The 26,984-nt window shown below is 46.9% G+C and overlaps 2 protein-coding genes across 19 annotated transcripts; both read left to right on the top strand.

Moving 5' to 3' along the window:
- The first annotated feature begins 2,086 nt into the window (after positions 1–2,086).
- On the top strand, positions 2,087–24,683 carry MSH5 (mutS homolog 5). Of its 16 annotated transcripts, none has more exons than XM_013050222.2 (26): positions 2,105–2,216; positions 2,650–2,733; positions 2,822–2,985; positions 3,230–3,353; positions 3,826–3,906; positions 4,086–4,148; positions 5,132–5,253; positions 5,440–5,549; positions 5,791–5,826; positions 6,181–6,263; positions 7,014–7,059; positions 12,138–12,276; positions 12,399–12,461; positions 18,687–18,815; positions 19,111–19,183; positions 19,338–19,447; positions 19,884–19,964; positions 21,637–21,724; positions 21,934–22,123; positions 22,241–22,367; positions 22,769–22,918; positions 23,277–23,351; positions 23,526–23,669; positions 23,850–23,987; positions 24,141–24,214; positions 24,431–24,683. In XM_013050222.2, exons 2-26 carry the CDS (start codon positions 2,670–2,672, stop codon positions 24,540–24,542), a joined length of 2,586 nt encoding a protein of 861 aa, XP_012905676.1. In that variant the 5' UTR covers positions 2,105–2,216; positions 2,650–2,669; the 3' UTR covers positions 24,543–24,683. The 16 variants fall into 16 exon arrangements, 14 of the variants coding, with proteins under 14 accessions (XP_004781004.1, XP_044921076.1, XP_012905683.1 ...); XM_013050221.2 differs by having other exon boundaries at positions 23,274–23,351; XM_004780947.3 differs by lacking the exon at positions 2,650–2,733 and having other exon boundaries at positions 2,087–2,216; positions 2,822–2,978; positions 23,274–23,351.
- Positions 24,684–24,804: 121 nt separating this feature from the next.
- Positions 24,805–26,983, top strand: SAPCD1 (suppressor APC domain containing 1). 3 transcript variants are annotated; one of them, XM_045065144.1, is made up of 5 exons: positions 24,805–25,669; positions 26,149–26,244; positions 26,379–26,444; positions 26,545–26,629; positions 26,723–26,968. In XM_045065144.1, the coding sequence occupies exons 1-5, from the start codon at positions 25,475–25,477 to the stop codon at positions 26,791–26,793; spliced, it is 513 nt and encodes a 170-aa protein (XP_044921079.1). In that variant the 5' UTR covers positions 24,805–25,474; the 3' UTR covers positions 26,794–26,968. The 3 variants fall into 3 exon arrangements, with proteins under 3 accessions (XP_044921079.1, XP_044921078.1, XP_044921077.1); XM_045065143.1 differs by having other exon boundaries at positions 26,379–26,629; positions 26,723–26,841; XM_045065142.1 differs by having other exon boundaries at positions 26,379–26,983.
- Position 26,984: the final 1 nt, after the last annotated feature.

Below are 26,984 nucleotides of genomic sequence, written 5' to 3'. Positions count from 1 at the left end.
GGGGGGAGGATCTCCTCCATGGGTGATCCTCAGATTCTGCACACAAATCCCTTCCACATGAGGAAGGAGGTCAAAACACCTCTACTCAGGACCCTCTTCTGTTCCAGCCGATCAATGTCTATCAGAGAATCTGCCCCACAAAGATCTCCCTTGTGGGAGATGCCTCAGGCAAATAGGGCTGGGCCTGAGCTCAAACAGGTTTTGGCAGCTTCTTTCCTGCCTTTTTCTGTCCTATGGCTTTATGGCTAGAGCTGGTTTGATCATCAATATTGACTTTGGGTGGCTGGCATGGCTACCCACAAGGTATTTCTCCTTAATTTCCCAGATGACAGGTAATGCTGCCCTCTCCTGGTACTATCCAGCAGTGCCCCCTGGGCTGCGCCCCCAAATCCTCTATCAGAGACATTTCCCTCGTCTCACCTCCTTACCCCGGCTTTTCTCCTAACTCAGTATCTAACCTTTCCTTCAAAGGGTGGTTTTTTATTTCACTCCCTTGCCTTCCTTGGCTTGGTAAACCAGTCTCTAATCTCTTTTCACCCCAGATTGGAAGGTGTGTTGCTCCCTGACACGCCTTAGAGTTGTGACGTCTCTTCCAGGTTTCCATAGCTCCATTGCTCAACAATTTGCCAGGGGTAACCATTAACCTAGTCCTTAACTCCCTCCCCTACCTTCCTTGCTGGAGGGGATTTTCTAGTCTTTTCGTGGTAGAAGCCGGTTAACCCACCATTTTCTCTCACCTCCTGGATGTGATCTCCCCATCTCAGGGTACCTAGGACAAAGCTGGAGAGGAAGATGCATTTTAAGGGATATTATTTTATTTTATTTTTCATTTAACTTATTTTTTTTTTTTTATAAAAAGATCATATTTATTTGTTTGTCAGAGAGAGAGGGTGCAAGGCGGGGAGCAGCAGGCTGAGGGGAAAGCAGGCTCCCCGCTGAGCAAGGAACCTGATGTGGGGCTTGGTCCCAGGATCCTGAAATCATGATCTGAGCTGAAAGCAGACTCTTAATGGACTGAGGCACCCAGGCGTCCCAAGGGATCTATTTTTAAAAGTATATATTTATTTCTGTCCCCCTCATAATCTCCTTGCTTCTCTTCTCACACACATTAGAAGGTAAGCTTCATGAAGCCCATAATTAATGTTCAGTACTTTGAGTCTGCCACCTGGTCCAGAGTAGGCACTAAATAGTTGCTGGGTGAGTGAATGACACCCCTCTGTCTTTAGGGGTGTGGGTGTGTGCACCTGCAGAGGGCTATAGACATGTCTCAGTTGGGGGTGTAGGTGTTCTCAGGTCTACTCTCCACCGGAGTTTGGTGTAATTTGAACACTTCTACACTCCTCTGGGGAGACCAGAATTTAAGTCTGGCACAGTATTGCCCTCCTGGGGGTGGTCATACCCTGCATCAAGGAAATAGGCAAAGGAGGACTAAAATAGGAGTCTCACTTATTTCTACTTATTTGAAATCTTAGTAGCTCTTACTAGTTTTCCAGGAACTGTCCTAAGTTTTCACAAATATGAACTTGGTACAAATTTATTTTTTTAAAGATTTTATTTATTTGTCAGAGAGAGAGAGCACAAGCCAGGGGTAGCAGAAGAGGGAGAAGAAGGAGAAGCAGGCTTCTTGCTGAGCGATGGATGGGGACTCAATCCCACCCTGGGATCCTGACTTGAGCCGCGGGCAGACGCTTAACCAACTGAGCCGCCCAGGTATCCCTCGTGGGTACAAATATTAATTTAGAGTTGTTGGCATAGGCTTAATTAATGTTGCTTATCTCCACTCTCCAGAAAAAAAATGCAACTCGCGTCTGCCCCTTTAGTCAGCTCCCCCCTCAACACCCCTAGACCAGTTCCCCAGGTTCTTACTCGAGCTCCCCTTCCGACTTTCTCACAGGCTCTACTTCGCGTCAATCAAAGCCTAGAAACTGGGAAGGCCAGAGGCTCGAAGGCCAAGCAACCCCACGGGCGGGAAGTTTGAACGTTCTGGCACCGCCCCCATTCGCATAATAGGCCAATCAGTGTCCAGCCGTCCCAACCACCGCCATTCTCTCCTCTCTCGCGCTCCGTTGGATCTCCAGGCAGGATCCGGATCTCTCCGACCAACAGCCGCTAGGAAGGGCGGGGTGTGTGCGCGCGCACCTAGTCCTCACGCCAGTAAGACTCTCCAGCGGGCGCAGGGCTGCTAGGGAAGCGGCTTCGGGCACGTAGCAACCCAGGTGACGGAAAACGCGGGAAAACGCCGCGAGTTGCACACGGCTGGGGTGGGAAACTCAAGAGGTTAAGGGTGCGATCGTGGGAGTATAACTGGTAATGGCGGAGAGAGGAAAGATACATACCCCCTCCCACAGGGCCCTCCAGCCAAAGTACAACCTCCGCGTGACCGAAATGGGGGTGGGGCGAGTGAAGTTTTGCATAGTCTGGACTTTAGTGACGTACCTGAGAAGTCGCCTGTCAAAGTGTCCCACAGATGGGGCGCCTGGGTGGCTCAGTGGGTTAGGCCTCTGCCTTCGGCTTGGGTCCTGGGATCGAGCCCCGCATCGGGCTCTCTGTTGGGCGGGGAGCCTGCTTCTTGCCTGCCTCTCTGCCTACTTGTGATCGCTCTGTCAAATTGATAAATAAAACATTTTTTTAAAAAAAAATGTCCCACAGATGTTAAAGACAAAAACAAAATGTTACCGCAGCTCTCCTCGGCCCTCGCCGCCCTGCACCTCAGCCGCCTCCCAGAAGTCCTGGGTGGGTTTGCGTTTCTGCACACCCCCTACCCCAGGCTCCTCGAGGTGAAACCTCGCTCCTGAACTGCCTTCATTTTCTGCACCCGCAGAACCTCCAAGGCCATGGCCTCCGTCGGAGTCATCCCAGGCAGGACGCCGCAGAGCCCGGGGCCCGGGGCAGCCTCGGCCGGCTTTCCCAGCCCGGCCCCCGTGCCAGGCCGTGGGGAGACGGAGGCGGAGGAAGAGAACGAGCAGGAGCTGGCCGAGGTCTTTGGTGTGGCCTTGGGAGCAGGCTTTTGGGTCCAGAGAGCCGGGCTTTGGTTGGCCCCTCGGGATGTTAGAATAAATGGGCTGGGAAGAGCTAGCTAGTCGCATGCCTCTGCTGCTTCACCTTAATGAACCACGATGATGATGACTCTCTCAGGGGTTTGATAAAATGATTATAGTTAAGCAAGACATGGCATAACCCTGCATAACCCAGCAGTTCAAATATGTTTCCTTTCTTCCTCCCGGGACAGACCCATCTGTGTGTCCTGTGGGCTTCAGGACACTTGGGCATTGCCTATTATGACACTAGTGACTCCACCATCCACTTCATGCCAGATGCTCCGGATCAGGAGAGTCTCAGGCTTCTCCAGAGAGGTGGGGGCAGAACCATGGGTTCCTCTATTCTGGAACAGGATGTGTATTTCACTCATATATCCTCACCTGACTCAATCTATTTTATTGACTCCTAGAGGCTCTCTCTGTTGTTTATAGGAATTCATTTCATTATTCAAGGGACATTTATTAGGTGTTTACAGTGTATTAGGTGCTGGACATATAGTCCTGGGCAAATCAGTCATGTTTGTCCTTCAGAGGTTTATAGTCTCGTGTCAACCTCCAATGCCCTCCTCTTCCCTGGTACCACCTTGACAGTCTAACTACTCTTTTCCAAAACTTCATGCTTGACTCGTACCTATGCTTCCAATGTGCAGAGCACAGAGCACTCCTTACTTTTTGAGGGAGGAAATGAGGGTTTTTTTGTTTGTTTTTTGGAGGGTTTCCTGGAGGGGTAAAGGGAGATAGAGGGTAAAGATCCTTTAACTTATTTGGTCTCCATTCTTCTTCTAAGTATTGGATGAAATCAATCCCCGGTCTATTGTTACAAGTGCCAAACAGGATGAGAATATGACTCGGTTTCTAGGGAAGCTTGGTAAGGACTGGGTAAGGGAAAAGTGAAAATGGGGAAGGACTAAACTATGAAATATTCCAGGAGACTAAAGGGTCTTGGAGCTACAGCCAGGAGGCCAGAATCGGGAGAGAGGGAAGGTTGGACAGAAGCAGGGGACTGAGATGTCCAGACTAATGGCCCTTTCTTTGCTTCCCCCACAGCCTCCCAGGAGCACAGAGAGCCGAAGAGACCTGAAATCGTATTTTTGCCAAGTGTGGATTTTGGTACTTCCTTTGCTCAGTCCAGCCTGCAATCCCAGTTTCCCTACCCTTTCTTCTTACTCCAGCCCCATTATCCCAAGTCTCTCCTCAGCTTTATCTCATCCTAACCCTTTGTGTTCTCTAAGTCCCATAACCAGTGTCCTCAAGATCTCTCCTGCTCCCTACCCTTTAATAACCTGAAACCTGGGCGCCTGGGTGGCTCAGTGGGTTAAGCCGCTGCCTTTGGCTCAGGTCATGATCTCAGGGTCCTGAGATCGAGTCCCGCATCGGGCTCTCTGCTCAGCAGGGAGCCTGCTTCCTCCTCTCTCTCTGCCTGCCTCTCTGCCTACTTGTGATCTCTCTCTGTCAAATAAATAAATAAAAATCTTTAAAAAAAAAAAAAATAACCTGAAACCTTGTGAAACTTCCACATAGACATGTCTAGGGTTGAGGGCCTTCCCTGAGAAGAAGGAGTGGTGACACTTTGTGGATAGATTTGATTGTTGAAAATTTCGCCTTTAGGACAAAGGCATTTGTCCCTAGGAAAAAAGAAAAAGAAAGGCTGATGATCCATAAGACACTTCCATAACAATAACCTTCCCAGGATTGCAAAAAGGATAGTGAATGTTCTATCCTAATTAGATGTTAAGTGTTAACATTAGTGTTATTCATTCCTCTATTAAGATGATCTTTTTGACTCCAGATTCCAAATAGATATCTTCCTGAGTCACTTATCTTTGTCAGGTTGTGCCCGTAGCCAAAGATCTTTATGTTAAATGTAAAATAAAGAGAGAAATAGGGAAGATTTGGTTCTTGTTTCAGCTCTCCATTAAGTGCCTGTGGCAGCTTGGCAAGTCACATCATCTCTCTTGCTTCTGTTGTCTCATTCTTTTATTAATTTTTTTTAAAAGATTTTATTTGTTTATTTGTCAGAGAGTATTGTCTCATTTTTAAAATGGGGTGAAAAATTGGGCTATGTGAACTTTCTCATACCTCCCCCAAAATAGGTCTGGAGATAAGCAAACAGCGCCTCCTTTCTGGAAACTACGCCTTCATTCCAGACTCCACGACTGCCACTGAGAAAATCCTCTTCCTCTCCTCTATTATTCCCTTTGATTGCGTCCTCACGGTGAGAAGGGTCCTGGGATGCAGGGGCTGGGATGTAGCAGGCTGGAGAAAGGGACAAGCACCCCATTTCTGGTTTTGAGTCCTGGGAGATACTAGTCCAGCGCTGGAAAATAATAGTTTTCCCTGGTGGTGTTCAATCTCAAGGACATTGGGATTGACCTCAGCTCCATTCCTGATCCCCTTCCAGGTTCGGGCCCTTGGAGGCTTGCTCAAGTTTCTGGGTCGAAGAAGGATTGGGATTGAACTGGAAGACTATAATGTCAGCGTCCCCATCCTGGGCTTTAAGAAATTTGTGTTGTACGTGATTCACCCTAACCTCAAGCAAAGTTAGGTGGGATTGGGAGGCCTGAATAGTAAGATGGGTGGGGGATGCAGGAAGTGGGCAGTGCCCTATCTGGTAAAGTGCTCTAGGACATACAGGGGCCCCTGAAGGGGATGTAAAGCTCTGGGGAGAAGACTGAGAAGGGTGGAACCTAGCAAGGAACTCACACTGCCCCTACCCCAGCCACCTTCACTTTTGCTTGTTTTCTGTCCTCAGGACCCATCTGGTAAGCATAGATCAAGACACGTATAGGTAAGGAGATGGAGGCAGGTTGTCATCTCCAGGGAGGGAAAAGGATTAAGTTTAATGCCATAATAATCCTAATGAGGCTCCAGTTTCTTTAGTCCTGGGGTTATTAAGGTCTGTCTCTTTGAGGGAAAGGGAAGAGAGGGCGAGGAGAAAGGAAGAAAGGCACAAAGGTGTTAAATAGATATCCTGCCTTCCTGAGTCACTTATCCTAAAGAGACAAACTGAGGCAGAGAGGAGGGCAGGACAAACCTCACAGCAACCCTTGTCCTCAGGAACATGTTCCCAACCTCCATTCCATTTTCCTAGTTCCTTTTAAAAACCCAAGTTACCTCAAACTCCTCCATTTCTCCCCGACAGTGTTCTGCAGATATTTAAGAGTGAGTCCCATCCCTCAGTGTACAAAGTGGCCAGTGGACTGAAAGAGGGGCTCAGCCTCTTTGGTAAGTATGCCCCTTCCCTTATCCCTCACTGCAAAAGCCTGCCAGAAAAGCCGCTGCCTCCAAACACGTGTCCTAGCCCCTCTCTCACCACTCCACTCCCACTGCCAGATGTCTCTTCCACTCCCATCCAGCTCTCTTAGCATCTTTGTACCTTCCCTGAGCTTGGGCATCTCCCCTCGCCCACAGTTGCCCAGTGTCATTAGCCTGTCATCTCTGTCTTTACCAATTCCATGTTCATTCCTTGGGCTTGTATGACTGTTTCTGCTAGTTGAGCACCTGCCCAGGGACTTGGGGAGGCCCAGTGTAGAGAGAGTTACATAACTGCATAACTACCTGTGTTTTATTGGCATTGAGTCTTTATCAGATATCTCTGGCTTTAGGGTGTAGTGGGGACATCGCCCCAAATATCTACATGGTTTCACTGTGCATATCTCGGTGGATTGTGTTTAATGTTTACATATGCGTTGGGCCCTTGGTGATTCCAACTACAACAACTCTGTATTTTTCTGACTGACTGGTCCTGGGAGTGCCCCTCCCTCCCCTAAGCCCATGTAAAGTAATCCTGGCTCAGACTTGCGGCCAGGCGCACTGGCTTTAGCTGCCTTTGTGTCCTGTATCTGGGGGAACGCCCCCAGGCCAGCCTGCCCAAACCTCTGGCCCGAATGCCTTGGTTTAGACACATCTGCAACATTCCTTTCCCTGCCTCTGCCTTATAACAAGCTTACTTCTGGCTCCTGCTCCTCCTCACAGGAATCCTCAACAGATGCCGTTGTAAGTGGGGAGAGAAGCTGCTCAGGTGAGTCTCACAGACATGCCACATGCTTAGGCCTGCAGTCCTCCACTCACACACACCCCTCCATCTGGTGGTAATAAAAGCAACTGCCCTTTTCCAAATGCTGGCTAAATGCATTTAATCCTTATACCAACCCCATGGGGTAGCTCGTGTTATCTTCATTTGATGTCAGCACAAATACATATATGCCTATTGATGATACAGACTTGCGCACACACAAGCAGCAGAAACACAGTCACAAAACACTAATCCACACATGGTAATATCTTTTTTTTATTGAAGTGTAGTTGACATACCATATTATGTTAGTCTCAGGTATACAACATAGTGATTCAATGTTTATATACATTATGAAGTGATCACCACGATAAATCTAGCAACCATCTGTCACCATGTCAAGTTGTTACAATATTATTAACTACATTTCTTAGGCTGCACATTTTCTTTTTTCTTAATAACTAGAAGTTTCTACCTCATATGGTAGGGTTTTATTTATTTATTTTTTTAAAGTATTTTATTTATTGGGGCACCTGGGTGGCTCAGTGGGTTGAGCCTCTGCCTTTGGCTCAGGTCCTGATCTCAAGGTCCTGGATTCGAGCCCTGCATCGGCTTCTCTGCTCAGCGGGGAGCCTGCTTCCCACTCTATCTCTGTTTGCTGCTCTGCCTACTTGTGACCTCTCTCTGTCAAATAAGTAAAATTAAAAAAAAAAAAGATTTTATTTATTCATTAGACAGAGAATGGGAACACAAGCAGGGGGAGTGGCAGGCAGAGGGAGAGGGAGAAGCCCACTCCTCACCAAGCAGGGAACCTGATGTGGGACTCGATCCCAGGACCCTGGGATCATGACCTGAGCTGAAGGCAGACGCTTAACCCACTGAGCTACCCAGGCACCCTGGGCTTTATTTATTTATTTATTTATTTATTTATTTTTAAAAGATTTTTTTAAAAAGATTTTATTCATTTGAGAGAGAGAAGGAGCAGAGGGAGAAGGACAAGCAGACTCTCTGCTGAACAGGGAACTTGAGGCAGGCCTCTATCCGAAGACCCTGAGATGACCTGAGCCAAAGTCAGATTCTCAACCAAATGAGCCACCCAGTTGCCCCTAAAAGATTTTTTTTAATTTTAAGTACAAGATACCCCCCAATGTGGGGCTCCAGCTCACTATCCCAAGATCAAAATTCACGTGCTTTTCTGACTGAGCCAGCCACGCATCCAACATGGTGCTATCTTTAATTATAGAAACCATACTTCAAATTTAAACTATTTTCTGATGACTTTCAAAATTGTGTCTCTGGTTCCAACTTCCATATGTGGGATGTGCACCTCACATCATCCCCGTTTGCAATTCCCACAGGCAGTTCAAACTCAGAACATCTAAACTGATGCCCATTGGACCTGTTCCTCTTCCTGAATCCTTTTTTTTTCTAGCTAATGGCATTGCTGGCAATACTGCTCAAGTGCTGAACCTTGGATTGATGCTTTGCCTTCACCCTTCATATTCAATTATTCACTAAGGCCTATTGATTCTACCCTGAGATGTCTTTCTCAGCCATCTCCCTTCCTCTTCCCACTGCTTTAATTCCAGCTATAATGTTTTCTAACCTGGAGCATCGCAGTCACCTTCAAATTGGTCTCTCTGCCTCTAATCTCTTCTTTCTCTAATCTGTCCTTCATTCCAAAATACTTGTCATTCCAAAATAGATATCTGAGCATGTCACTCCACTTTTTTAAACCTTAAGTAGAAACAGAATAACAGAAACCTCAGGAGACTTCCCCATTCCTGGCCAGGGTGAAGATCAGCATCCTTAGCAGTGTGGTGTTCAAAGCCCCTCCCACTTACATCAACTTGAATTTCCATGATTATCTTTTTTTTTTTTTTAAAGATTTTATTGGTTTATTTGATAGAGATCACAGTAGGCAGAGAGGCAGGCAGAGAGAGAAGGAAGCAGGCTCCCCGTTGAGCAGAGATGTGGGGCTCCATCCCAGGACTCTGGGATCATGACCTGAGATGAACGCAGAGGTTTTAACCCACTGAGCCCCCCAGGCGCCCTCCATAATTATCTTCTGAGCCCTGCCTAAATCCTTTCTCCCTGGATCCACCCTATATTCCAATCCTTTGGGCCACTTTCCATCATGGAAATAACCAAGCCTGTGTTTATGCAGTTCCTTCCAGAAAGTCTCTCCCGTGTTCTTCCCCTGTCAGAATCTTACATCCTCCTCAAGGTGCCAGCCCACTATCACCTTTTCCGTGAAACTTTCACAGGCACCTGTAGGGAGACTGGCACCCATCTTCCCGTTACTTAGTGCCTGTTTATGTTTCCTGGTTGCACTGTCACATCAGCTTGGAGTTAGTGGTCAGTGAACCTGCTCGCTCTCATAACTGCAAGCTCCATACAGGGGTCCTGCCTGTGGCCTCAGTCCCTGGCACATGGCCTTGGATGTGGTAGACCCAGTGAGTGAGCATGGTACCCAGATGCAAGCCTGCTGGTCACATCTCTGCAGACTCAGAGCTGAAAACTTTGCTAGCCCACAGGTGCACAATTCTTTCCCCACCTCATCTGCCCTGCATTGTGTGTCTTTTGGAGGTTAATTTAGGATAATCCCTGAGGTCATCTCCAGGTAATTGGGATGATTTAATTATCCCCACATTCTGCAGGTGCAGATCTCTCTCCTCAGCCAGGGATGAGAAGGAAGGCGTTCTTAGGGGAGAAGAGAACAGAGTTTAAGTTGGGAAGGAGTGCACATCCCCCAGGAAGGTTCCAGTAGGACATGGAATCATAACCTGAATTATGAACTAAGGATCCAATTGGCCCAGCTGGATGGGGCACCAGGAAGGTGACAGAATGTCATGGTATGCTCTGAAGAGCACGGTTCTAGCCGTCTGCACACCTGAGTTCAAGACCCAACTATACTTAAAAGGACAGTAACTTTGGATAAGTATCTGGGGAACGCCCCCAGGCCAGCTGGCCCAACACCCGAACCTCTGACCCAGATGCCTCAGTTTAAAGGCTTATTCTCTAAAGGCTTCATTTTCTCAGCTGTAAAATTTAGAAGGTTTAGCTTGTCTAAGATTTCTGCTGGCACTAGGCAGTACATAAGTTAGAAAAACCTCAGGATTTTATAAGACAGGAGGCTTGGCAAAGCTCTCCAGGCTGGGGACAGGTGTTCAGTCTGGCCTACACTGCTGCAAGTAGAGCTGTCTGTGGCTAAGGAGCAGAGGTGCCTAAAACCCACCCTTGAATCCCACTCAGCCTTCCGCTTCACTCTAACGTGGGATATCCTAACCCAGGGTAACTGGCCCTCGACTATGGTATGAGATGCATATCCCCAGGCCCCAGTGTCTCCACAGGTTTCTTATATAAAATAGCATGCCTAATGGCCTACTGTAATGCAGAAAAGAATTCATGGCTCACGTGTCCTTGCAGAATCTCACACTCTTCATAGCCATCAAAAGACAAGGACACCCAGAATTAGACAAACCAGATGAGACATTTATTACTGTATACTAATTTAATTTCTTAGAAGATACCTCAGGCACACAAAGGGTAGAAGTAATGATAATGATGATGATGTTATACACCTCTGTGTTTACACCAGCAAAATTAAGAATAAGGCAGAGTTATTAAAGGGGTGCCTGGCTGGCTCAGTCGGTAGAGCATGTGACTTGATCTTGGGGTCATGAGTTCAAGCCCCACGTTGGGCATAGAGCTTACTAAAAAAGCGGGGGGGAGCTGGGTGGCTCAGTAAGTTCAGCGTCTGATTTCAGCTCAGGTCATCATCTCAGGGTCCTGGGATGGAGGCCCTGCATCAGACTCCCCACTCGGCAGGGAGTCTGCATGTCCTTCTGGCCCTCCCCATGTTCATGCTTTCTCTCTCAAATAAATAAATAAATAAATACTAATTTTTACAAGTCTTTAAAAAAGACAATTTACTGAAGCCTTGTAAAGTGTCCTTCCCCAGTCCTTTTTTCTCTGCAGAGATGACCATTATCATGAATTGAGGACTTACCATTCTGCATGGAATGGCTATATACTTTTACAGAAGAACAGGAAAAGACTAACGTCTGTGCCATTACACCCAGAGGTACTTTTCACAGCCAAATGCAGATAAACTCATGCTGACTCATCTTCTCCTACTCAGCCGCAGAGAAAGCTGGAGCGTTGGCACACAAATACCTCAATACGCTGCTCTCCCTCTAAATATTGACAAGCGCCATCGCTATCCACATGGAATGACACATGGTCACATCCATCAAAACCAGGATAAACAGAGTCGTGCTCACATGCAGAGATTTTTAGTAGATATGTGTAAACATACCCGCATAGATAGGACACTGGGCTTGCCAGTACAGATACATATCACCACGATCCCCAGGGCCCTCCAAACACACACTCTCACAAATTGAGACCAAGACAAGTGATTGGGGGCTATGTGGCTCAGTAGGTTGGTTAGGTGTCTGGCTTCAGCTGAGGTCATATCCTGGAGTCCAGGATCGAGCCCCACATTGGACTTCCCGCTCAGCGAGGAGTCTGATTCCCCCACTGACCCTCCCTCCTTCTAAGCTTACTCTCTCTCAAATAAATAAAATCTTTTTTTTTTTTTTTAAGATTTTATCTATTTATTTGACAAAGAGAGATCACAAGCAGGCAGAGAGAGGAGGAAGCAGGCTCCCTGCTGAGCAGAGAGCCCAATGCTGGGCTCGATCCCAGGACCCTGAGATCATGACCTGAGCTGAAGGCAGCAGCTTAACCCACTGAGCCACCCAGGCACCCCTAAAATCTTTTTTCTAAAGCTAATTTTATAGATTTCTTTTTTTTTTTTTTTACTATTTTTATTTATTTGAGAGAGATCATAAGTAGGCAGAGAGGCAGGCAGAGGTGGGGGGTGGTGGGGAGAAGGGAAGCAGGCTCACTGCTGAGCAGAGAGCCCAATGTGGGGCTTGATCCCCGGGCCCTGAGATCATGACCCGAGCCACCCAGGCGTCCCACAAATAAATAAAATCTTAAAAAAAAAAAAAAAAAAGACAGTGATGACAACAGATGTAATTTCTGGTCTCCCCTACTTTATCCCTCACTTCTAGGCTGTGGTTCACACGTCCAACTCAGGACCTGGGAGAGCTAAATTCTCGGCTGGATGTCATTCAGTTTTTCCTCCTACCTCAGAATCTGGACATAGCTCAAATGCTGCATCGGTTGCTGAGTCATATCAAGAATGTACCTGTGAGCCCAGGGTGGGGGCAGAGAGGTGGGGAAGGAGCTTGAAGGTCAGTAGTGGACATTGGGCTTCTTGGGGGGCACTAAAGTGGGAGAAGTAAAACAGTCGTCCCATTGTCTGACTGTAGCTGATTCTGAAACGCATGAAGCTGTCCCACACCAAGGCCAGCGACTGGCAGGTTCTGTACAAGGTAAGGCCTCCCTTCTAGAAGCTTAGAGGTCTAGGTTAAGCCTCTCAGCAAGCAATCCAGATCCTCTGCACTCTGCTCACCCATCTAACTTTATCCCAACACTTTAACAACAACAACTTTGTATTGTGGAAACTAACAAAAAAAATTAGAATAATATAATGACCCCCATGTACCTACCATGCAGTTTTAACACCTAGACTCATAACCAATCTTGTTTGATGTATATCTTCTCCCCCTTTCTCCTTCCTGGATTAGTTTGAAGCAATTCCCAGCCATTATATCATTTCACCCATAACTATTTCAGTATGATTACTAAAAGAAAATTACTTTGAGAAGGAATAACAAGGGGCGCCTGGGTGGCTCAGTGGTTTAAAGCCTCTGCCTTCGGCTCAGGTCATAATCCCAGGGTCCTGGTATCGAGTCTCACATCAGGCTCCCTGCTCAGTGGGGAGTCTGCTTCTCTCTCTGCCTGCCATTCTCTGTCTCTGACAAGTAAATAAATAAAATATTAAAAAAAAATAAAGAATAACAAGGAGCACCTGGGTGGATCAGTGGGTTAAAGCATCTGCCTTTGGCTCAGGTCGTGATTCCAAGGTCCTATGATAGAGCCCCACATCAGGGTCTCTGCTCAGTGGGGAGCCTGCTTCCTCCTCTTTCTCTCTCTGCCTACTTGTGATCTCTGTCTGTCAAATAAATAAATAAATAAATGTTTAAAAAAAAAAACAAGCAATACCATGATCTTGCTAACAATTAGCATAATTCTTGAATATCATCAATTATCTGATGTACACATTTTTTTAAAGATTTTACTTATTTAGGGACACCTGGGTGGCTCAGTTGGCTGGACGACTGCCTTAGGCTCAGGTCATGATCCCGGAGTCCCGGGATCGAGTCCCGCATCGGGCTCCCAGCTCCATGGGGAGTCTGCTTCTCCCTCTGACCTCCTCGCTCATGCTCTCTCTCACTGTCTCTCTCTCTCAAATAAATAAAATCTTAAAAAAAAAAAAATCTTTAAAAAAAAAAAGATTTTACTTATTTATTTGACAGACAGAGATCACAAGCAGACAGAGAGAGGAGGAAGCAGGCTCCCCACTGAGCAGAGAGCCCGATGTGGGGCTCGATCCCAGGACCTTGGGATTATGACCTGGGCCGAAGGCAGAGGCTTTAACCCACTGAGCCATCCAGGCACCCTTGATGTACACATTTCTAATCCTCTCTTAAATGCCATGATTTAAAAAAAATACATTTTGTTTAATTAGGATGCAAATACATTCAACATATATAATGGGATGATGTCTTTTGTCACCTTTTAGGTTCCTTTTTCATTTCACTGTTCTCCCTCCATCTCTATCTCAATATTTAGCTCTCTTTTTCCCCTTGCAAGTTATTTGGTGAAGAAGTTGGATTGTTTGCCCAGTAGTTTTCCTTAACCCGGATTTCGCAGATTACATTCTGTACGTGTTTTTGGCATGTTTTACTCTGTTCTAGAATTTTTAAAAAGATTTTATTTATTTGACAGACAGAGATCACAAGTAGGCAGAGAGAGAGGAGAGAGCAGAGAGCAGAGAGCCTGATGTGGGGCTTGATCCCAAGACCCTGGGATCATGACCTGAGCCGAAGGCAGAGGCTTTAACCCACTGAGCCACCCAGGTGCCCCTATAATTTTTTTTTTTAAAGATTTTATTTACTTATTTGACAGAGATCACAAGTAGGCAGAGAGGCAGGCAGAGAGAGAGGGAGAAGCAGGCTCCCCGCTGAGCAGAGAGCCAGATGCGGGGTGATCCCAGGACCCCGAGATCATGACCTGAGCCAAAGGCAGAGGCTTAACCCTCTGAGCCACCCAGGCGCCCCTTTAATATTGTTTTATAAGCAGAGGAATATAATGCCTGATATGTCTGTCTCTCCTTTTGTGACATTAGTGGCTTTGATATTTCATAATGAAGTCCTTTAATTCCTTAGGGATTACAAAATAATGTTACTCTGTCTTCTTTCTCCATTTATTAGTCTGAATGTTTCTGTAAAGAGAAATTTCCTCTCATCTGCTTTTTGGTTACTCAGTGGTACATTTAATATAATAGAAACTGCTTGATTTTCTCCCCTGCCTTTGTTTACCAGCTCTCAGCATATAGGAAAGTACTAGTTCCCTAACACCCTCCATCCCCCACTGTAGCCAGTGTGGTTTTTGTTTTAGTATCATCATGAGCTCAGATTTACACACGTGTTTCAGTCCATTGCATTTTTAATCTTTCTGCATGTTCAGATTGTTCCATCTGTTGGCCAATGGGAGCCTCTTCATGTTGTCTTCTGAGTCCTTTAAACATGACCCCAGTAGGTGTCCCCACTTGATAGCTTCCCTCCTGCTCTCTGGTTTGACAAGATGTACCATATATATCATTTACATCTCCTGGTTCTTTTTTTTTTTTTTTTTAATTTATTTTAAGTAATCTCTGTACCCTAAGCGAGCTTGAACTCACAATCTTGATATCAAGAGTTGCATGCTGTGCTGACTGAGCCAGCCAGGCTCCCCTACATCTCTTGGTTCTGATCCAAATCAGACATTTCTCCAAAGAGCACCAGTTCCTTTTAATGAAAAATGTCATTTCTGTATCACAGTCTGAATCCTAGAGGATGCACAGCATGGTTTGCTTTTTGCTTTAAAGGCTTTTCTGCAGACGTATCTAGGAATTTTTAAAAAGTAAAATACATAATAAATTGGTACCGATGCCAGCAATTTAAATTCAGAAGCACAGGGTTCTTACCTTGTATATTCCTGTACTAATCCTCTTCAATACTCCTTCTTCCATAGTGGAAATTGTGGTTCTCAGTAACAGTAAGAATGATAAGATCAGAATATCACTCATTTGCTTTTTCTGACATTACACCCACAACAGTCTTAGTATAGCAATACCAGCACTACTACCAACGATATTATTGCTGAAAATAATTTAAGATTTTTTTGGTGGGGGAAGAAGGGAAGTTCTTTCTGTCCCTACTAAGGATACAGTCATATTACTGTGTTTTAGTAACTTAGAATAGTTCCTGTCTGTGTGGTTATATCACTACCTAAATATATATTCATGTTCATATGTTTCATTCTATTTTTGATTTTTAGGAATTAGTTTTTAATATTTAATTTACCTTTATAATTATGTAAAACATTAACACAGCTCCAAAATGTAATCCAAACAAGGTATAGGCAACGAATTTTAGTTTCTTTCTCTTCGTTTCCACCTAATAATATTTTCTTTAAAAATTTTTTAAGATTTGGCTCAGTCAGTTAAGTGTTTGCCTTCAGCTCAGGTCATGATCCCAGGGTCCTGGGATCGAGTCCCGCATTGGGCCCCTTACTCATCAGGGAGCCTGCTTCACCCTCTGCCTGCTCTCCCTGCTTGTATTCTCTCTCTCCCACGCTTGCTTTCTGGCAAATAAATAAATAAAATCTTTAAAAAAAAGATTATTATAAAATTTTTAAGATTTATCCTTCTGTTGTTTTGTTTTAATTTCTTTTTTAAGAAATAATTTAAGGGGCACCTGGGTGGCTCAGTGGGTTAAGCCTCTGCCTTTGGCTCAGGTCATGATCTCAGGGTCCTGGGATTGAGCCCCACATTGGGCTCTCTGCTCAGCAAGGAGCCTGCTTCCCCCACCCCCCCACCCCCCCTGCCTGCCTCTCTGCCTACTTGTGATATCTGTCTGTCAAATAAATAAAATCTTTAAAAAAAATTTAAGACGTAAAGAAAAGCTGCAAAAATTGCACAGGGTGTTCTCATATACCTTTCTTTCACTCAGCTTCCCTTAATGTTAATATATTATTAAAAAAATGTTAACATGTTACATAACCATAGTCCAGTTATCTCATATTTTATTTTATTATTTATAATTCAATGCTATTGTTTATTTTTGCTTAATTTTTTCTAGTTTAGAGCCTTGAGAGTTCTTTTCAGATTGACTTTTAATCTGCCCATTTGGCCTTCAGATTGACTTTTCAGATTCAGATACTGCCCTTCTGATAATGCCCTTCTGACACGGCCCCCAGTGCATTTCTGAACATATCCTAACTTTCTGCAACTACAAGATGCTCCAGGTTCATATTTTCCTTGCCCCAGCTCTGGAATCAACCATTTCTCCAAGGAGTCCTGTTTACTTTCTTTGGAGAATAGTATTAGAAAGCAGGATCTGGACACTAGATGTGGTTATTGCTACTGGGGTATCTCACGTCTCACCAGAGACAGAGCTAAGAAATAGATCCATGGGGGCACCTGGGTGGCTCAGTGGGTTAAAGCCTCTGCCTTCCGCTCGGGTCATGATCCCAGGGTCATGGGATCAAGCCCCGCATGGGGCTCTCTGCTCGGCGGGGAGCCTGCTTCCCCTCTCTCTCTCTGCCTGCCTCTCCACCTACTTGTGATCTCTGTCTCTAAAGAAGAAAATAAAACATATAACATGAATATTTAAAAAAAAAAAAGAAAGAAAGAAATAGATCCATGTATGGTAACCTATGAACTCATACCTATATTCCTTAATCTATCTATATATTAAAGAACCCACAAGTTCATACTTATACCTCTGATTCCAGGTCAATACCACAGAGGGTATTCCTCCTTTCCTCATTTGTAACTTCCTTCTCTGACAATGTGAAACCTGCTTCTCATTATCTATAGCAATTTTCTTTAAACATGGACAGTTATAGGTGATTGTTTGGATATTGCATTTCCACTACTCCACATTCATCCTCTACTTCAGCCTGGCCAGGCTATGCATTTGGTACTCCTTTTTTTTTTTTTTTTTTTTTAAGATTTTATTTATTTATTTGACAGAGACACAACCAGAGAGGGAACACAAGCAGGGGGAGTGGGAGAGGGAGAAGCAGGCCTCCTGCCAAGCAGGGAGCCCAAAGCTGGGCTCAATCCCATGACCCCGGGACCATGACCTGAGCCAAAGGCAGACACCCAACCGACTAAGCCACCCACGTTCTTCTTGGTATAGAGTGGTGTTTCAACGCCAGCCATGTGGGTTCAAATCCCAGCTCTTTTGTTTACTCTCTGTGAGACCTTAAGCAAATTTTGTTATTTCTTTGTGCTTCAGGTTTGTTGTTTGTAAAATGGAGATAATGCTAGTCCCTATCTCCTAAGATTATTTTGAGGAATGAATGAAGTTAACATATGTGAAGAGTTTAGAATATTGCCTTTCACTTAGTAAACATTCAGAAAGTGTTAGCTTTTATTCCCACTGCTGTTTGCCCTGCTCATGCTCTCAACCAGAACACCCTCGTTCCTTTGAATAGCCTTATTCATGACCTAGTTTGGTTGTTCGTTTTGTTTTTGTTTTTGTTTTTGTTTTTGTTTTGAGAGAGAGAGAGAGAGAGTATATGCACACACTTGGCCAGGGAAGGTGGGAGTAGGCAGAGGGAGAGGGAGGGAGAGAATCTCAACAGGCTCCATGCCTATGTGGAACTTGACTCCAGACTCAATCCCAAGACCCTGAGATAGTGACCTGAGCCGAAATCAAGAGTCAGGTGCCCAGTCAAGAGTCAGGCGCCTGGGGGCCCCTCGTTTCCTTTTCTCTGTAAAGATATCTCCAATAATGTTAGCCCGAATTAGTCTTATTCTCTGAACTTCCTTAATAATTTTAGTCTGTTTCATAACTTGATCAATCTTTTTTATGGGTAGCCATTGTTTTTGGTGCTTGTTTGTTTCCATCATGGCTAGATTATAAACCTTTGATTCATATACTTGGGTCCTCTGCCATCGAGTAAGGCTCAGTGTGTCCACACTGTCTAACCTTGGCAGCCACCTCAGGACACTGGCCTTCACCCTGCGGAATTAATTGTTACTGACCCTCACCCTTTTTCTCTTCCTGCTCCCTTACCTTAGTGTGTCTTGCCCCTTCTGTACATGTAATTCTCTGCCTTTCATATCCCCTCTTCTCTTTCTCCTTCCTCAATATGAAATCCTCTCCTCTATTAAAGCACCTACCACTTTATTTTTAAATCTTCTGGGTGTATTTCTGTTTTCCTCACTAGACCATGAGCTCCTCTGGGACAGGGGCCATATTTTAGTTCTTTGTGGCCTCAGTGTTGAGTGGAGTGCCTGGCAGAGTTTGACAGATGCCATTTCCTCATTTATTGTTTCTTCTTTGCCTTTGAGATCTTCTGTCTGTCCTATTGTGTTTTCTCCTCTGTCCTTCCCTGTCCCCTCGCCTCAACCCACCTTCTGTCCCTTTCTGCTGCAGACTGTGTACAGTGCCCTCGGTCTGAGGGATGCCTGCCGCTCCCTGCCCCAGTCCATCCAGCTCTTTCAGGACATTGCCCAAGAGTTCTCTGATGACCTGCACCATATTGCTAGCCTCATTGGGAAGGTGGTGAGTGGAAGAATGAGGCAGAGCCCCTGGGGACCTAGGGGAGAGAGGAGGGATTAGATGGGGTTGAAGGGATTAGAGGAGGGATTAGAGGATGGTGTTGGAAATGGGAGACATCAAGTTCAGTTGGATGACCAAAGAATGGGATGGTGAGAGGAGTGGGCAGAACATCAGAGGCATGCTTGGAGGGTTAATATCAAAGCAGGAAATGCAGGGAGAATAGGGGCCCAAGGAGAGGTGAGGAACAGGACTGGGGACAGTTCTAGGTTATGAACAATTGGACTTTTTATCTCCTCAGGTGGACTTTGAGGGCAGTCTTGCTGAAAACCGCTTCACAGTCCTCCCCAACATAGATCCTGACATTGATGAGAGTGAGTGTTGGGTGTGCAGCCTGTGAGCCCTGAAACACGAGCCCCACCCAGTGACAGGGTGCCATCATCAATAGGCGGCCACTACAACTGGGGATGGGTTGCTAACAGGGCAGGAGCCTTCCTTTTGATACCCACATGTCTTCCACCCTCCTAGAAAAAAGAAGGCTGATGGGACTTCCCAGTTTCCTCACTGAGGTCGCCAGGAAGGAGCTAGAGAATCTGGACTCCCGTATTCCATCATGCAGTGTCATCTACATCCCTCTGGTGAGGGCAAGAGGGTGGGTGTAACCCCCAGGGATCTTTCATGGGAGATAGTAGGCTTATGAAGGACAGACTGCTAGGTAAGAAAGCTCCTGGAGAAGCTGGAAGATGATGAACACCCGGTGGTAGTGTTAGGCCCCTGAGGTTCGAAGCACTGCAGAATACAGGAATCTTTCTGTCCTCCAGGGAGGTGCCTGGTACTGTATTTTTTTTTTTTTTTAAGATTTTATTTGTTGGGGAGTGCACAAGAACCCAAGCAGGGGGAACGGCAGGCAAAGAGAAGCAGGCTCCTTGCAGAGCAGGGAGCCTGACATGGGACTCGATCCCAGGACCCTGGGATCACTACCTGAGCCAAAGGCAGATGCTTAACTGGCTGAGCCACCCAGGCATCCGAGTGCTTGGTACTTTATTCCCTGTTTTATCTCTTTACTCTCCTCAGATTGGCTTCCTTCTCTCTATTCCCCGCCTACCTTCCATGGCAGAGGCTAGTGACTTTGAGATTGAAGGACTGGACTTCATGGTAAGACCCTTGACTTCTGTAGGGGGAGGTAAAAGAAATAAGTCAGCAGCTGAGGGAGGACCTTACCCTATCAGCACTGCCCAATATGGAATGTCTCTTCTATAGTTCTACTTTGATCCTTCCCAGCTCTGAGATTAAAAAGGAAAAAAGCCAGGGTGGAAAAGAGATGAAAGACCTGTCCTCCAAGAACTATAAAACCTTGATGAAAGAAATTGAAGGTGACACAAAGAAATGGAAAGGCAGGGGCGCCTGGGTGGCTCAGTGGGTTAAAGCCTCTGCCTTCAGCTCGGGTCATGATCCCAGTGTCCTGGGATCGAGCCCCACATCGGGCTCTCTGCTCAGCAGGGAGCCTGCTTCCTCCTCTCTCTCTGCTTACTTGTAATCTCTGTCTGTCAAATAAATAAAATCTTAAAAAAAAAAAAAAAAAAGAAATGGAAAGGCATTCCATGCTCTGGAATTGGAAGAACAAATATTGTTCAAATGCCTATACTACCCAAAGTGATCTACAGATTTCATGCAGTCCCCATCAGAATACCAACAGCATTTTTCACAAAACTAAAACAAATAATCCTAAAATTGGAATGGAACATAAAAGACCCTAAATAGCCAAAGCAATCTTGAAAAAAAATAAATAAATAAAACAAAATCGGAGGTAACCTAATTCCAGAGTTAAAGTTACATTACAAAGTTGTAATAATCAAAACTGTATGATATTAGCACAAAAATAGGCATGTAGATCAATGGAACAGAACAGAAAGCCCAGAAATAAACCTGTGATTATATGGTCAGTTAATTTTTTTTTTTTTTTCAAGATTTTATTTACTGGGGCACCTGGGTGACTCAGTCGGTTAAGCATCTGCCTTTGGCTCAGGTCATGATCTCTGGGTCCTAGGATTGGGCCCCATGTTGGGTTCCCTGCTCAGTGGGGAGTCTGCTTCTCCCTCTATCTCTGCCCCTCCTCTCCCTATCCCCCCTTCCCAGCTCATGCTCTCTCTCCTTCTGTCTCTGAGATAAATAAAGTAAGACACGTTGTCAATCTTTGACAAAGCAGGAAAGAATACACAATGGGGAAAAGACAGCCTCTTTAATGAATGGTGTTGGGAAAATTGGACAGCTACATGCAACAGAATGAAACTGGGCCATTTTCTTCCACCACGTACAAAAATAAACTCAAAATGGATTAAGGGCCTTTTTATGAAATGAGGACCCTAGGATCATGCCCTGAGCTGAAGGGAGAGGCTTAACCCACTGAGCCACTCAGGGGCCCCAAATTTTAGTTTTTTAACTACTTTGTAACTTACATGGTTGGTTACCAGGGTATTTGCCTCATAATAATTCCTTAAGCCATGTATTTGTTTTATACAATTTTCCGTGTATGTTTTTATTTATTTTATTTATTTATTTGACAGAGACACAGTGAGAGAGGGAACACAAGCAGAGGGAGTGGGAGACGGAGAAGCCCGATGTGGGGCTCAATCCCGGAACCCTGGGACCAATACCCGAGCCAAAGGCAGACGCTTAACCACTGAGCTACCCACCAGGCACCCCATATCTGTTATATTTTTAAATAAAAGTTTTTTTAAAAGAATAAAAAAGTCAGGGTGGGGTGAAGGTGTTAGAGAAGACGGGGACCAAGGAGACAAAGCCCATAGCTTTGAGCCCTTGTTCCCAGTTCCTGTCAGAGGAGAAGCTGCACTATCGTAGCGCTCGAACCAAGGAGCTGGACGTATTGCTGGGGGACCTGCACTGTGACATCCGGGGTGAGGAGAAGCAAAAGGCTGGAGGGGAGCGGGCAGTTTGGAAGACAGTCTACAGGCTCCTTTCCTTCTGCTCTCTCTCCCACTCTGACTCCGCACCTTTTCCTCTCAATGTCTTGGAAGGTCTCAGACTATATCTGGTATCTGGGGGCTTGTCTCTTCTTCATTTTCTCCTGGAGCTGACGCCCAGCTCCTCCCTCCCCTGTCCCCAGACCAGGAGACTCTGCTGATGTACCAGCTGCAATGTCAGGTGCTGGCACGGGCCTCTGTCTTGACCCGGGTTTTGGACCTTGCCTCCCGCCTGGACGTCCTGTTGGCTCTAGCCAGTGCTGCCCGTGACTATGGCTACTCAAGGCCCCGTTACTCTCCCCAGCTCCTTGGGGTCCGAATCCAGAATGGCAGGTGAGAACAGAAGCGGGTGGAGGCATAGACACAGGGGGCCCAAAGGCCCCATCTTCTGGTGGCTTCATTCGTCTGCATTGAGAGGCCACATGTGAGGTGACTTTCTACCCACGGCAGACATCCTCTGATGGAACTCTGTGCCCGAACCTTCGTGCCCAACTCTGCAGAATGTGGTGGGGACAGAGGGAGGGTCAAAGTCATCACTGGACCCAACTCCTCAGGGAAGAGCATATACCTCAAACAGGTGAGGAGAGTCCCTGCACACTGGGCCTCTGGCATCTTCTTCATTGTCTCCATCTCCCTCCTGCCCCCAAACACAGGTCCCTGCAGCTCCTCCCAGGTGTTCTGACCTGACCTGTCATGGAAAGGCCATTGTGCACACATGTTCTCTCTAGTTGAGAGAGAGCCGTGCTCTAACATCCCTCTGTGGCCTGAAATCCTCCCCTACTCTGAACAGGTCCCTGCTGTTCACACTCGCGAACACTGCCCACTCTCCCGCCCTCTTTCCTGATTCTAAAGAGAGCTGAGGGGCTCTCCTTAAACTGTGTCCACCCCTCCTTGATCTATAATTCACCTCTCAGCCTTGCCTCACTCCCACCCTGGCCCACACCACCAGGCTCAAGACCCTGTCTCCTCCCTATTTAGGTTGGCTTGATCACATTCATGGCCCTTGTGGGCAGCTTCGTGCCAGCAGAGGAAGCCGAAATTGGGGCTGTAGATGCCATCTTCACCCGAATCCACAGCTGTGAATCCATCTCCCTGGGCCTCTCGACCTTTATGATTGACCTCAACCAGGTCAAAGGGAGCAAAGTTGGGGGGGGGTGGGACCAGTGGAGGGTGTTAATGAGGAAGGAACTCTGTTCTTGAAAAATGATCAGAACAAGAAAACCATTCCCTCTGCTGCGTGCCTTCTATATTATGGGCAGGGAGCACCGAGTTCAGAGACTGGGAGAATAAATACTTTGAACCTTTGCTTTGCATGAAGCACTGTTGGCAATGAAAGGGTGAACAAAACCCGAGTCTTGCCATTAATGAACTTGCAGTCTAGTAGGGCGGACACACACAGAAGCAGCTTTACCCACAGGCAGACTGGTCAGTTCTGCAGGCCTTGAATGCTACTGAATCTCTCCCTTGTCCACTTGGTCCCCAGCAGGTGGCGAAAGCAGTAAACAATGCCACCAAGCAGTCTCTGGTCCTCATTGACGAATTTGGAAAGGGAACCAACACGGTGAGGAGACAAAATGAAGAGAAACCAAGGAGGGGAAAACGGAGGGGTGGGGTGCCCAGGAGAGGAATGGGGGTATGTGGGCAGGAAAGTACAAGATGGGGATAGCTAGGGCAGGTGGAGTGTGTAAGGGGGTGCACCTGTGGTTCTGTACCCTCACGCCTGCCCTGTGCGCAGGTAGACGGGCTCGCGCTGTTAGCTGCTGTCCTCCGACACTGGCTGGCACTTGGACCCGTGTGCCCTCACATCTTTGTGGCCACCAACTTTCTAAGCCTTGTTCAGCTCCAGCTGCTGCCCCAGGGGCCCCTTCTGCAGTATTTGGTAAGGACACCAGTCTAGCCCTCTGGGGATCCCTAGGATGAACATTTACCAGAACCCAGAACAGGCTCCTCAGAACAGAGGCATCCTTCCCATTTCTCACTCCCCACAGGGATCAGCCAGGGGTTTCAGGGTGGGGCACAGACTGATTCATGATTCACTTCCCCTTCTATCTCTTTTAAGACCATGGAGACCTGTGAGGATGGGGACGACCTTGTCTTCTTCTATCAGGTGTGTGAAGGCATTGCCAAGGCCAGCCATGCCTCCCACACAGCTGCTCAGGCTGGGCTTCCTGACCAACTCCTTACTCGTGGCAAGGAGGTGAGATCCAAAGGTCAAACACCTCCATCAGGCTTCCCTACCATTGTCCCTACTCCTCTCAGGGGCCTGGGTTTCTGGGTCTATGGGATTTCTGATCCTTATTTCTGGTTCTCTTACCCAACTCCCCCACTTCACCCCACTTCCTGTTGCTAGGTCTCAGACTTGATCCGCAGTGGGAAACCCATCAAGCCTGTCAGAGAGTTGCTGAAAGAGAAGCAGATGGAAAAGTGAGTGTATGGCCAGTGTCCTGGTTCTTTCCAGCATGTTCTACAGTTCTTCTTCCCCTTTTAGGGACCCAGACAGCCTCTTTGCCCTTCAAAGACCCATGATATGTTTCTGAAATCCCTAAATTTTCCCGGTTCACTGTGCTACAGCTTCTCCCTTCTGCCTGGGGACACAGCTTTCTATTCTGCCATAAACCCTGCTGTCCTTTCTCCCCTCAGTTGCCAGACATTAGTTGATAAATTTCTGAAACTGGATTTGGAAGACCCCGACTTGGACCTGGACCTTTTCATGAGTCAGGAAGTGCTGCCTGCTGCCTCTGCCATCCTTTGAGAGCCCTTCCTTGGCCCTCCTCCACCTTCCAAGACCCCAACGGGCTGCCACGCCCTGTTTCCTCACCTTCCTCAGACCCAGAATTCTCAGCTTTTCTGCAAATTTTGTTTCGTATTAGTAATAAAGTTTACTTCAGAGAAAGTTATTGTTTCTTTAGACCAACTAGTACAAAACAAAAGAATAAGAACAAGATGAAACACCAAGCGGAAGTCCACAAAAGGGCCTACCCTGCCTCATTAGAAACACAGGGACAATGGGGTGCCTGGCTGGTGCAGTTGGGAGTGTGCGACTCTTGATCTCAGGGTCGTGGGTTCGAATCTCACGTTGGGTGTAGAGATTACTAAAAATAAACACACACAAACCCACAGTGACACTGCTGTAGGGGGACCCTGGGTTCCACCCAGGGGGAGAACCAGGCATTTCAATAGACACTACAAAAGCAGATGAAAAGGAAGCCAAATAAGCCCAACAGAGATGGTCTTTCTCCTAAGTAGGGGCACCCTAGCCTCAGATAGACACAGCAAAAAGGGCTCTGGGAGGCTGAAAAACAAGGTAGGACAGTCACAAGGCAGGAGGGAAGGGGAGGGACCAGCCCGGGCACCCGTGGGCGTGGCTCTGCCCTTCCCACCTCCGAGCCATGGGGAGCCAGGGTCCCGGTGGACCGCCCCGGGTCCAGGCTCCCTACACGGTTCTGCTGCTGCCACTGGGAACAAGCTGCCGAGACTCAGGGGCCCGTAGCTTTTTCCTCTGGGTGAGTATTAGTCCAGCAAGTGGTCCCAGGGACACCCGCTCCCTGGATCTGCCCCTCCATTTCCACTCAACTTTGAGGACCCGTAAGTCTTCTCCCCTGCCCTCCAGGTGCTCAGTGGTCAGTCTGGAGTCACACTCTGTGACCAGACAGTGAACCCAACCAAGGGCTGAGAGGAAGAGCCATGGCCCAGAGCCCTGCTGTGGAGCAAGTCAGCCTCTGCTTCTTGCCTTCCCAGCTGCAGAGGATGCAGGCTCTGGAGAGGGAGCAGGATGCCCTGTGGCAGGGGCTAGAGCTGCTGGAGCATGGCCAAGCCTGGTTTGAGGGCCATCTGAGGGAGGCCCAACACGAACAGCTGCATCTAGGGGCCCTCGGTGAGGTAAGGAGCTGCTGTGCTGTGTGGGGGAGCAGGGACATGGGAGCAGAGCCTGACACCACCCTGGAAAGGCAAGAGTTAACAGGTAGGGATCATGAACTGGAAGCAGCTGATGACTGGATGCCACCAAGTGTTAGGTTGGTGTTCATTGTTGGGATTAGAGGAGGCTGGCCTGCATTCCATTCAGAGGGACATGGTCTGGATCACTCCACTGAGATGGGGGAGTGGCCTGGATTATTTCAGTGGGGCAGGACTAGACAGGGAAGATCCATAAGGAATAAGGAAAGGGGTACTGTGCTATTTGGTAGGGGGGGATGGAGGAACTGGATTGTTAAAGAGATGGGAGTGGAGAGTATCGGGTTTTTCTACCCACCTTGAGGGCTACTGAGATGAGGGGATCCAGATGGAGAAAATGTATGGCCTGTGGTGACAGAAAGAGTGGCAGATGGACCCCAAGTTTTCACCACCAACTCCTCCTTTAGAATTTTCTAACAGATTTACACTCAAAGCCTCGTGGCCTCCAGTTAGCCCAGATTCAAAAGGTGAACATGTGTTTGCAGAATCTGATTCAGGAGAAGGTGAGTTTATTGTTTTTCGTTTAGATTTTTGGGAAGGTGCTGGTAGAGAGGGGACTTGGGATCAATATTTAACAGAAAAAAAAGCAAACCCTGCCCCTCCCCCACCCCCACTCTCCCCATATCCCCTAAATAAGGCTAGTTCCTGTGCTGCCCAGGACTGGAAGGGAAGGCCAAGGAAGCAGAACTTACAGCAGCAACAGGTAAACTTTAGGAATTGGGGGGGGGGTGGTATAGGGCGGAAGCTCTGGACCCTTGCTGGGGGTGGGCAGATGCTCACACTCTTTCTCTCCTCTTCTCCAGGAGTTGCTGAGGCAGAAGGGAGGCATTTGGCCAAAAGGAGAGACCCCTCAGCTGAGCTGTCCCAAGATGCAGAAGGGCCCAACCCGTGTGTAAAGCCTCCTCTGGGTTTCCTCATTTGGTGAGGGGGAAGGCTGAGTCAGAACCCCCAGTCTCCTCATTCTGCTTCTTGACTTAACAGATAAATGGCTCCAGGTGGTGGGTCGACTGAAGTCCCAACATCTTGGTGTAAAGTTTCTTCTCTGCAACTGACAACTTCCATTTCATCTTCTTATGCCCTCATTCTCCCTTATATGATATGCTTAAATGATCTTTCTTTGAAATCCCGCTCTAGAGAACACATGTTTATCAAAACTGTCCTTCAACTTTAAATACAAAAATAAAATAGGGACTTCTTCAGAATTTTAAATAAGAACAAATTTATAAATAAATTATAGGGACTA

This window comes from Mustela putorius, unplaced genomic scaffold, assembly GCF_011764305.1.
Source record: "Mustela putorius furo isolate JIRA1106 unplaced genomic scaffold, ASM1176430v1.1 tig00003856_pilon_pilon_pilon, whole genome shotgun sequence".
NCBI classification, from domain to species: Eukaryota; Metazoa; Chordata; class Mammalia; order Carnivora; family Mustelidae; genus Mustela; species Mustela putorius.
The sequence above is the reverse complement of the archived record's forward strand: the minus strand, read 5'-3'. Positions and strand labels throughout refer to the sequence as shown.

Excerpts from the sequence above, each read along its gene's own strand:
- SAPCD1 (XM_045065142.1), top strand. The coding sequence starts at position 25,475 with ATGGCCCAGAGCCCTGCTGTGGAGCAAGTCAGCCTCTGCTTCTTGCCT. Across the intron at positions 25,670-26,148 it reads ATCTAGGGGCCCTCGGTGAG|AATTTTCTAACAGATTTACA; the intron begins GTAAGGAGCTGC and ends CTCCTCCTTTAG. Across the intron at positions 26,245-26,378 it reads AGAATCTGATTCAGGAGAAG|GCTAGTTCCTGTGCTGCCCA; the intron begins GTGAGTTTATTG and ends CCCCTAAATAAG.
- MSH5 (XM_013050221.2), top strand. The coding sequence starts at position 2,670 with ATGTTACCGCAGCTCTCCTCGGCCCTCGCCGCCCTGCACCTCAGCCGC. Across the intron at positions 2,734-2,821 it reads CCGCCTCCCAGAAGTCCTGG|AACCTCCAAGGCCATGGCCT; the intron begins GTGGGTTTGCGT and ends CTGCACCCGCAG. Across the intron at positions 5,827-6,180 it reads ATAGATCAAGACACGTATAG|TGTTCTGCAGATATTTAAGA; the intron begins GTAAGGAGATGG and ends TCTCCCCGACAG.